The sequence below is a fragment of the Artemia sp. Qi Xiang Cuo genome, chromosome 1, assembly GCF_049724085.1.
Source record: "Artemia sp. Qi Xiang Cuo chromosome 1, ASM4972408v1, whole genome shotgun sequence".
Taxonomy (NCBI): Eukaryota; Metazoa; Arthropoda; class Branchiopoda; order Anostraca; family Artemiidae; genus Artemia; species Artemia sp. Qi Xiang Cuo.
This window is the reverse complement of record NC_142794.1, coordinates 9,228,895-9,240,901: the sequence shown is the minus strand read 5'-3', so window position 1 is coordinate 9,240,901 and position 12,007 is coordinate 9,228,895. Positions and strand designations below refer to the sequence as shown.

The following is a 12,007-nucleotide window of genomic DNA, read 5'->3' as shown; positions in this document are numbered from 1 at the left end:
GTTTTCAGTGAAGCACTAGTTAAAGTCTGTCGGTATTGACAGGGTTTGATGAGGCATTGCTGTGTCCCTTATTTAAGTGATTACTTTTGCTCGTTTCAACATTTAATGTCATTGCTCCTCTTGTACCCAAGGTTGGATCAAACATAACGATTTAAAGGGATGGAGTGGAGCTGGATACCCCTGGATCAAGGCCGTATCCAGGGAGGGGTGGGGGAGGGGTTTAGGGGTTTGACCCCCCCTCCCCCCCCAAAATTTTTTTTTTATCCTACTCAGAAAAACGTAATAAAAACGAATATAAACAAAATTGTGATGCGTTTTTTTAAAGGTTTTTTTTTGTAAAACCCTACCCCGACAAGAATGCTATAAAAACGTGCGAAAACATAATGCGAAAAGAAACAAAAAAATGCGAAAAATATAAAGATTTTTTGTTTATTTCTTTTTTTATTTTCAAGTTATAATGTAGATCTATGAATATCGTATATTATGGAGAAATTATTCTAGTTTGACCAGAAGGGTGCAAAAACAACGCAAAAACCTATATTTTTTTTTATTTGAAATGCCACTTAAGGTACTTGAGGTAATGTGAAACACTGTGTAGTAATTTGAGTGAACATTTAGGGCTTGTGTTAACTACCAACCTTTAATTAAAAAGGATAAAACGGAAGTTATAAGAATCGTCAACAGAATTTAACTTGATCACATTACAATTCAAAATAAATATTTGTCTTGTCAAAGGAACCAATTTTGATTGGTCCAAAATTGTCAGTTACCATAACCACAATAGTTACAATAACAACAAAAACCATTGTGATTTATCTCTGAAATTTGCTGCGATTTTTTTGTAACCAAGAATTGGGAGTCTTGTAAAGCAAAACACAAATCAATGTTGACTGTATTGCAATAAACAAGTTGCAAGTAAAAATATTATTTATGAAAACAAAATTCGTCCAAACCAATAAACGCTACGGAACACCGCTTTCCACTTGCTCTGACTCGTAATGAAACTTTCGGAAAGCTTATTTGTTTAAAGTAATTCAGGTCAAGTTTGAACTTCTAAATATCCTTTGGTAACAAATTATGCTAGAAGACCAGCAAGATAAAATTCAACAGTCTTTTTTACAACTTCAAAGATATGTTATTTCTTTTGATAATATAGGCACCAAACTTCACACTCGACTTTCGAGGCACTGGAAATCGTGCCCCATCGGGTCGTGTCATCCATAAAATAAATGCGAATTGCTAGTTCTTGCAAAGCTTCTTGGTTGACTAAACTGCTGTCTTTGCAGCGTTGATATATTAGGGGAGAAGGAGCTCAGATCTTGAGAACTTGGAGGAGGAACAAGTGTCAGATCGATATCATTGTCTACATCAAGAAGGTCGTCATTAAAACCTGGGAGTGATAGGTCTGTTGATAAAGTGTTGTGGTTCTGACTCGACGCACTTTTTTTGCCCTCCTCTGACAATCTTCGTTTGTGCCAAAAGCGTCCAATCAAAAGCCCCAAAAAGAGAACCACGCCAAAAGCCACACCAAGTGACAGATATAGGACAAACTTTTCATGATTTTCTGAAATGAAAATAAATTAATTATTGAAAATATTAAAACAGGAGAAAGAGTGATAAATGTAATGACAACAAAGACTATTTTATTGGAGCCTCAGGGTCTAGGCTACTTGGAAAATTTCAAGAAATTGGAGAATTTAAAGCAGCAAGCAAAAGAGAAACTCTGCTTCAGAGACAAACGAAAAGTCAATTTTGGAAAAAATAGAGGCTTTTTTATGAAAACCAAAAGATAAACTCTGCTTCAGAGACAAATAAAAACTCAATTTAGGAAAAACTAGAGCCTTTTTTATGTTGATTTAGGAGCACAATTTTGAAATTTTTACTCAGATTTTTACGTCGAACTCAAAATTGAGAACGTATTGTCTCGCTGCTAGTAGTTTTGCTCAATATCTTTTTTAAAAGTTTCGTCATTCTGTAGCACTTATAATCTTTAAAATATTGAAATACAAATAGTTTAAGAAAATTCTTTATATTAAAATTTATGCTAGATATGATATTTAATGACCATAGTTTGGCGTAATTATATTTTGATCTTTTTTTAATTGTTTGAGACGCAAGAAACTCAGCAAAGAACTTAAACACTGACCTTACTGATTTAACAATATTCATGAGGGCTCAATAATGAAACAATCGAAATTTTCAATCTAGTATGTGAAACTGTATCCAAAATTGTTCATAAAAACAAAATTTATTGGATAAATACAGAGCTCAAATAAGCTAAAAATAAGCTATAAAAGGATTAGGCTAGATTAAATGTTATAAGTGGGTTTTTTGTCGAAAAACAAGGTTATATTGCTCTAACTAGGAATTTCTGCGTTTTATATAAGACGAACAATCCAGATATATGCGCAAAAGAGCAAGTGGTTGTGAACTTAGATCGAAGGAAACTCTAGCCCAAAAGATGCATCAGGCGCACAGTCAAATTACTCTAAAATATAAACCGTGTGTAAATAAGAGTTTCAGCTAGCTCAGAAGGTTCTTGTAAAAGTGGTAGTTAATTAAAAAAAAAAAAGAAAAAAAAAGAAAAACCTGTAAAACAGCTTGACTGTTCAATAATTAAAAGCATAACTAGGAAAAGAAACTATAATAAACAATAGAGTGTTGACAAATGCCGATTTGTTTCTGCAGTTTCCATGTAAAGGATAGCAAATCATATGGAGTGAACAAATATAAGCTAAAAAATAAGATAGTTAGCAATTTTACACACGGCATCTGTCTTTAAAAGAGATCCAAAAGCAGACAAAAATTCTACAAATACTACTATACTACTATTGGAAACTCATCGCAGCCCTAGGGTACCTCAGGCCTACAGCTGAAAATGCTCTTCCTCCTACTCAAATATTGCTGAGCTTATGGTCTCACCTCACTCCATTAAAAGACGTTCTGAGTCTAGCCTGGCCATAGATGGATTACTAAAATTTTGGCATGCAATCATCCTTCACCGTGGAACCTGACATTTCTGTTCAAACCTCCCTTTCAGTCTAGCCCTAAAAATTGGGACCGAGCCATGTTTTTTGCCCTGCTTGCCATTTGATATGCAATCAATCATATAAGCCTAAAACAGCTGTCAGATTTTCTTGTACTTTCTGAGGCTTCCGTCGAGGCTTCCGTGTTTCAAAGCCATACTTGAACACTGCCTTCTGTTTTCTCTCTTCTAATCTTAAGTCAAAGGCTTATCTTCCTATTCTTCCAAATATTTTTAACTGCATAAAGACTCACTACATCTTATTCACTCAGTTTATCGTATTTTCACTGCATCCATCCTCCATAATAACAATACTGGGTATTTATTACACCCTTGCACCAAACCCAAAACCTGTTTTTACTGAAGTTACATATTGATATTGGATAGTTGAAGATATTAGAGAACATTCTAAATACAACATTAAGAGAAATAAAAACGCATTTTCTAATGAAAGTAAACATCGACATTAAAAGTTAAAACACCGAAATTATTCCGTATATGACAGAGCTATCTTCTTCTCAACTCCTTGCTCTTTGCACTAAAGTATTAACGCCGTATAATATTTTGAAAATGCTTCTTATTCCCGTTACATGGCCTTTGCGTTGAACATTATTGTTTCAATAAAGATATTTTCCTATATAATAATTATGTTAAATGAATCATAATTTTAGACGACAAATCTGATGACCCACCAGTTTTTCTTCAGAATAAAGAAGGTCTTTTTAAATAAATACACCTGTAACAAAGCTAGAATTTGGAAGATTATTACTAAGGGACTTGGATATCTGTAAAGGGGAATTTTTGTAAGCTGGTGCAGTATGTAAAAACATTAAAACCGAAATCCTGACAGAAATACTATTCTCCCAAAAGTTAGGGGAAAAGTTATTCAATTTCCTGTCAGATCATTGCAAGTATTTAAAATAAGTATTTGAACTTCCAGTAAAATAAGTTTCTTGAACTAAAAATTACAATAGGGGGTTAGAATAAAATATTTAAAATGTTCAATGAGAGACACTAATTGTCTTAAGATGTTTCATGACGACGAAAGCTGTAAGAACCTGTCAAATATAGAGATCAAATCAAAACATATATTTAATTACGCAGTTCACATTCATGTAAAAAGTAGATTGATTAAATTTCCCCTGACTGAAAGACCTGCACAATTATCTTCAAATTGATTTCTATACAAGATCTTTTTAAGTAGGCCTAAACACGAACTTTTAAGGTGTGGTATTAAAGTCGTTCATTTTACCTGATGGGGAAAAAGAAAATGTATTGTTGACTTTAAAAAAATTTGGTTCATATTTATTCCCAATGGAATAGTGGATGGGAAAAAGCGCGTCCAATTTAATATTTAATTTGAAGTAATCATGTAGAAGCAAATCATGTGGGTCTGGATTGTGATGAACAGTGACTGATATGTGTGCTGTGGGTAAATGCTCTAAACTACTTGGCAGGTAGATAGTCTCCTCACCGTGTAAGGAGGTATGGACTGTAAATAAACTTAGTCATGCTGATTACACATTTCTCTTCTTATTGCTGTTATTTCTTCATTTTAACTTTTTCCAATGGCCCTACATTTGTTATGTGCAATAAACATCAAATGGTAAAAATCCATTGAAAATTATAAGATTGAATATTAAACATTGATTTTTAAGCACTATTGGATCTAAAAACAATTCAAATAATGCATGAAAACAAGAAGGTAATCTTTAAATATAGATGAGCGATGTGAATGCAATTTTGAGAAATTAATGAAGAGCCTAAATTTTGCCATGGTAAGGTTTTTTGAAGCTACCCTTAACCCCCCCCCCCGCGCCTCTAAAGGGCATTTACCTTAGATAGTCTTGGATAAACTTAGTGGAATAAAAGTCAAGCTTTAAAAAATTATCTTACAGCATAAGTGAGGGCCAAAGAATGTGTTTCAAAACTCATAGTTTTATTAAATCGAATCAGAAATTCAAATTCGAAAATTTTACCTGAAGTTTTAGATAAGTCCTAATTTTGCTTATAATTCTAATGAAATTCTTGAAATTATGCTTCTAAATTTTATATTCAAGGAACATAGGACCAAATTTACCACTAAGGAGATTTTATTTAAGATAAGACAAGCATAGACCTATCTTATATGCAATTTCTAAGCCTTAAAAAATTAGGAAGGAGTATAGATAAAGTTTGAAAACAACAATATGGAGTCTATTTAAGCTCTGAATTCATTTCTGAAATTGTTCTTCTCCTAATTAAACTACTTTCCAAAATAGCAAAAAAACCCTCATCTTGAGCTTCGCCAGAAAGAAATAAATGTTATTGGCATTATTTCCAAAAGCTTTAAATCCAGGATTTTTCTTGTTCCCGTAAGCAGAGTAAATGCAAGCCATCGTAGACACCAAGCCCAAATTTTTACTGAAATAGATAGCTTTTAAAGCACCTTTAATCGTAGAAGTGGTTTTTATCCACCCAGAAATGATGGGGATTACATCCAAAGATCCTGTATCCTTTCCTGTATTTCCCTCCTTAAAATTGGATGGTAAGTCATCTTGCATGTCATCTAGATATAAGTGAAATTTATTAGAAATTTGGAACATTTAAACTTCATTTGCAATAATTCTCAACAATTTAATTTATCTAAAAAACAAATGTATTGTGAACTAATTTATACATTTTTGGATAATCTAAAGTATTATGAATTTTTTTTTTTTGGGAGAGAACGACTCTCCCACATTTAATACAAAACAATGAGCGAATATTTTCTTCTTTTTTTTATTGGCACCAAATTGAGAGTTTTCGATCCAATCTTGAACTTTTAAGCACATCTTAATGTTGTGGAAAGCTAGAACATTTTAATGATCTGATGGGATCAATATAATCTAATTCAACAACACTGGCACCTTCCTTGGCTAGGCGGGATAGAACGGAGGAAGAGCCCCAGGGCCTGCTTTGACCCTTCTCAAATCCTATATTTTCAAGAATTTTTGGGCACTTCTTATTCAAATCAAAAACAAAAAAAATATTATCCCACCCCCTTCGCTTTTTTACAAATGAGTCCCCACGAACATATCCCTGGGTACTTGCCTAGCCAGGGGTACTTGAATTTTTTTCCTGATATTTTCGATTTTTCCTCCGGGGTAGTTTACTGGCAAAGGAATTATACATAATCTTAAAAAATGAAAAAAAGACCTTATTTTTGATTATAGGGACAACACAAAAGTGAGTCGTTAAAATTGTTTTATAATTTTTGGGAAAGTTAAGTCTTAAATCTCTTTCATCCCCGTGCTGTCCTGTCATTAGAGTCTTAATTTGAATAAAGATGCTGTTACTACTGACAACTAACCGCCACACTAAACCGCTTGGGTATGCCAACATAGCTTGGGTATGCTGCTCCATCAATCCCAATCTATTCAAAGCTTCTACTTTCCAATAGAACTTTCCTAAGGTTAGTTTAACTTAAAAACATCAAAAATGGATCTTTTTTATTGCTCCGAAAACATGCAAATCTAAGCATACACTGTTTTCATCCATAAAAAATATTATATTTATCTGATGCAAATGTATTTTCGAAGAGTACTGGACCCCGTACTAATACTAAACACTTTACGAAATTTCAAATTTCTGGAGTTCAATACAGAAAGCAGAATTGAGGGAATTCTTCCTCAACTATGTATGATAGTAAATAAGAGGAGAAAAAAAAATATGTTCTAAGTAGTACTGGACCCCGTACTAAAACTAAACACTTTACACAATTTAAAATTTCTGGAGTTCAATACAGAAAGCTGAATTGAGGAAATCCTCCTCAACTATTTATGAGTACAGAAAGCTGAATTGAGAGAAATCTTCCTCGGCTATTTATGAGAGTAAATAAAAGAAGAAAAAATGTTCTAAGTAGTACTGGACCCCGTACTAAAACTAAACACTTCACAAAATTTCATATATCTGGAGTTCAATATAGAAAGCTGAATTGAGGGAGTTCTTCCTCAGCTATTTATGAGAGTAAAGGAAAAAAAATGTTCTAAGTAGTACTGGACCCCGTACTAAAACTAAACACTGTACAAAATTTCAGATTTCTGGAGTTCAATACAGAAAGCTGAAACGAGGGAGTTCTTCCTCAACTATTTATGAGAGTTAACAAAAAAAAAAAAAGAAGAAAAATTTTCTAAGTAGTACTAGACCCATACTAAAACTAACCACTTTCAGAGTTCTAAAGATTTCAATAAAGAAAGTTGAATTGATTGAGTCCTTCCTCTACTGTTTATGAGAGTCAATAAAAAAAATAAAAAATAATAAAAATAAGACCTTCGTCAACTTCTTACGAGAGTCAATAAAAACGTTTTTCTTTCAGCTAAGAGTAATGAACAACATTAACACTTAAAACAAAGAGAAGTTATCCTGTATATGAAGGAGTGTCCCTTCCTCAACCCTCGGTCTTTACGCTAAAGTCTTAAACAATTCCCTCTAGAAAAATTTCCCTGGATATTTTTTTTCCTAACGTAAAATTCTCCCGTGAAAAATATCTTCCCCCTTACAGATAACTCCCCCTAATAATATTGTTACGTCTACTTTTGCTTTTAAGTGGAACTTCAAGAGGAACATTCTCTCAGTAACTGTAAACAAACTATAACATGCCCAAATCTTCGCTAGACTTACTAATTTTATTTGAGGACAAAAAAATACCTGCAATCCAATTTCGGTGCAATTGATTTTGTTCATTCGGCTGCTCTGTGAAAACTTGTTTTGGAAATTCCTCATCTCTGCTGTATGCATTATCGTACATGCCTGATGCTTGGAATTGCTGAGTACTTTGTACTGTTGGTAAGACTGGCTTGTAAGGATCTTTAATCACCGTATGATCCACCTCTTCAGCAGTATTGCCCTCAGACTCCCCTTCATGACTTTTCCCAAGGTATTTGTCACTCAGTACTTTTCCTGAAACTATTAGAAAAAGTTATGTCCTACTTTACCCCAAAGCATAGTCAATGAAACAAATGCTTACACAGTCACTGATTGAAGCACAAAAAACTTGAAAGTAGCTGTTAGAAGGTATGTTTTAGATTCAAGTAATTTCCTTCTACAAAACGAAAACACTTTCAATTATGAAAAATACAAGTAACGAACATATTATTAAAAGCAAATGATTTTGTATAGTTAAAATTTCATTTCATTATAAAATTTCAAGGTAAATTTCGTAAGGTGAAAGCGGCCAAAAATACAACTAACAAACATATTATAAAAAACAAATGATTTTGTAAGATTAAAATTTCAATTGATGATAAAAGTTTAAGGCAAATTTTGCAATGTAAAAAAGGTCATGCAATACAATAATGACAAAACTGACGTATGAGGCCTCTGTTAAAAAGATTAAATTCAAATATCGTGTCTTCCAGGCTTAAGTAAAATATTATGTGTTTCCAATTTTAGTAAGAAGGTACTCAAAATTCAGAATGGAAACATCCTTCCCGCTTAGAGATGGATATCTTGATCCAATTTCCACAATTTCCTTTATGGAATAGCTTCTGTTCATCGATCCGTTATACAAATACTTGCATATTAGCTATTTTAATAACAAAAGAGGAGCGCTATTTAACTAGATATAGAATTCATCCTTAAAAATATTGCAAGTAAGGAGATGAGCTGTCGCCGTTTCCCTGTAAATATATTTCAAGACCTTCTTTAATTAACGAGTATAAATGATAGCTCATATCTCATGCTATAAGTATGAACTGGTAATCTATTAAAAATTCAATTTTCCATGAACAAAGAAGTTACTTGCTTTATATACATGAGGATTTGCTAATTTAGCTCGACTCTGACTTAACAAAATGGTAAAATACTAGGTTTGTTTGGTACTGGTAAGACTGAATGCAGGCACGGTGGAACTTAGAACTTGGAAGTTGGAACTTATCCCCCTGTAATCAGGAAGCACTAATTGCTGCTCTATAACTTCATAACTTCTTTCCATAAAAAACAGCAAAGATTGCAAGTTCATTTTCCAGCTTTATAAAGATGAGAATGATGATTTGGGCTTTATTTGAGCCACTTCTAAAAATACTATGTTAAAAGATAGCATTTTTGGGAAAATTGTGTTGCTGCTTACAGATATCTGGAAGAGTACGTTACCACCATTCATTTGTAGAGTAGTGCGGTCTCTAGAACGTTGATTTATTCGAAGAAAATTGCAGTTTTTCTGTGGGAAGGAATTTGTGTCAATGGCCATTGTTTGGGTTCTAGTGCACGTCATCTTACCAAATCCCATAATTTGTTTACTATATTGTTGTTGGTTTTTCAATTTCTTCCCCTGCCTAAAATTTTACCCACCCCCACCCCCTAAGGTCATTCCTGTTTTTGTGCAGGTATAAAATCATCGTGTATAAGACCAATTGGCACATCTAAATTTGTTTTCTTTTTTTTCCTGGAATGCAAGAATAGTTCTTTAGGATTTTCGCCGGACATATTTTTCCCCTTTATTATTCAAATCAGATAGAATCTTTAGATTTACTTTGAGGTGAATGGTCTCATAGTAAAACATGTAAAATTATGAAAGAAGGTTTCTTAGCTGAATCTGATACAGTACCCCTTACCCATCAGTCACGGCTGTACTACCTAGCCTTCCATGAAACACATATACCTTCAAAAATGCAACCAGTAGATTGCACACCCCTCCCCCGTAAACTTGTAGGAGCATAGTAACTAGTTTTTGCGCAAAAACGGTATAAAAGCTTCCATTTCGGGCACGACTATAGCTTTATCGGGTATTTATGACCTATTGTGTGTGTATCTTCTGATCCTTTTTGACTATAAGAAGTCCTCAAAAAAAAAACAAAAAAACTGGTAACATAATGGGACATGAAGCATAGTTTTAGAATTCAACCGTGCTAATGAAAGGTACCATAAACACATATATTTCTCTTATGTATTTAATTTTTTAACCCCCCCCCCCCCGAAAAAAACTTGAGTAGTTGGAAATACTCTAATTTGAACTGTTAACACACTCAGCTGTGATCTTCACTCTGACTGATTTTGAAATATCAAATACCGAATATCTAGTACAATATCTAATACAAAATACCTAATATCTAATAAATATCAAATACAAGTTTTAGAGCTACATTTCAAGGCATGGGCAGGGACAATAGCAAACAAGAAACTACATTATCAGAGGCAACACTATAGCGTTTCCTATAGCGCTGCCTTTACTGAAAACTATATGCGTCTTGAACAGTCTTGGAGCTAATAAGCTAATAAATTTATAATGCTTAACGTAAAATAATGTATTTATTATTTATACATGCAATTTTTTCATATATATTTTTAAATGTCATATCCTTTTAGTGTAATATTTTGACTTGTCGGCAGTGTTAATAGTAAAGAATAATTTTTCAGTGCTATAAATAGAAACAATACCCCGATAAGAATAGAAATAAGTAAACACATTGTTTTTTCTCATGTCTGTATACATGACTAGTTAATTATTATTTTAATGATTTTATTTTAGTTCCAATTTATTCAATACAAAACATAAGAAAGCTATAGAATTAATAAATAAAATATTAGTGATTTGTCAACATAGAAAAGCAGTTTTCAAATTTGCAACTATTTCAATTGCGCTTTATTTGCATCTGAAAACTTTTTAATTTAATCAAACAGTTTGTGGTAAAGAACTATAAGTAAGGAGGGACCCAGCTTCATAATAACAGAAACTTTGAAAAGCACTATTTTATATCAATAGATACATCAAAAGAATTTGCTTATTATGCTGATTCCAGATATGTAAAATTCACTAAGTTTAGTGTTACCCATTGAAAGGCGTAAGCCTTAGAAGATTTCCAGGATTTTCGAAAAAGGGAGAAAACATTCCACAAAAGTAAATGAATCTTAATGAAACCCACGTCATCAGGTTCAGCGTATTAGAAATCCCTACTGAAGAGGTTTACACTCCCATTTGCAAAGATATGGAATTTTGTATTTTAGCCAGAATAAAGATCACGGATGCGTGTTTATTTGTTTTTCTTCCCCCAGGAGTGATCGTATTGAATCAATGGTCATAGAATATCGGCATAGGGCTCATTTGAACGAAAGTTAACGGCTCTTGTGTTCTTTTTAAATGACCAAAAGGATTGACGGGTAACTAGCTCCTCCCATGCCCCCTTTACCCAAAATCTCCCAGTTAAAACTTTGAAGTAGCCATTATGTTCAGCATAGTTAAAAAGATCTATTAACTTTGCCTTTGTGTGTCAAAAGTAGAATCGGCTCAATAGCGACCGAAACTCTAAAAAACGAATGTTTAATATCAATGGACGCATCAAAAGAATTGACTGTTTATGCTGATTCCAAATATATAAGTTTCTTTGAGCTTAGTGCTACCAATAGGAAGCTACAAACCTGAGAAAATTTTCCTGATATTTGGAAAAGGGGGAAACATCCTAAGAGAGTTAAGGAATTTTAATGAAAGCCACATATTCAGATTCAGCGTATAAAAGAACCCTACTATAGAATTTTTTTAGCTCCCATCTGCAGAATGTGAAATTTTGTATTTTTTTGCCAGAAAAAAAGATCACAAATGCGTGTATATTTGTTGTTTTTTTTTTCAAGGGGTGATCGTATCAAACCAATGGTCCTAGAATATTCGTACAGGGCTCATTCGAACGGAGATTAAAACTTCTATTACTTTTTTTTTGAGGGACCAAAAAGATTGAAGGGTAACTAGCCGTTGTCCCACGCCTCTTTTCTCTAAAGTCATTCGATCAAAATTTTTAGATAACATTTCGTTCAGCATTTTTTAAAGATCCAATAACTATAGGATAACATGATCCCCCACAGCTCTTGGGGAAAGGGCTGTAAGTTATGAAATTTGTCAATTTTTTTACGTATAGTACAGGTGATAGTTATTAGGAAGTATATGGACATTTTTTCGGGGTAGGAGCATTTTCCACTAGGTTGATTTTCCACGGAGAGACTTTTTATGGAAGGGAAGTTTTCAGGGAGGAACTT

General features: G+C 33.2%; 1 protein-coding gene across 1 annotated transcript in view; it reads right to left on the bottom strand.

Moving 5' to 3' along the window:
- Positions 1–874: 874 nt before the first annotated feature.
- LOC148955990 (uncharacterized) overlaps positions 875–12,007 on the bottom strand; it is a 34,331-nt gene continuing 23,198 nt past the window's right edge. Inside the window, exons 4-6 of the mRNA XM_089088824.1 lie at positions 7,694–7,951; positions 5,454–5,573; positions 875–1,564 (exon numbers count right to left, since the gene is read on the bottom strand). Coding sequence (XP_088944950.1) covers positions 1,215–1,564; positions 5,454–5,573; positions 7,694–7,951 — 728 coding nt within the window. The 3' untranslated portion in view covers positions 875–1,214. The remainder of the gene's footprint in view (positions 1,565–5,453; positions 5,574–7,693; positions 7,952–12,007) is intronic.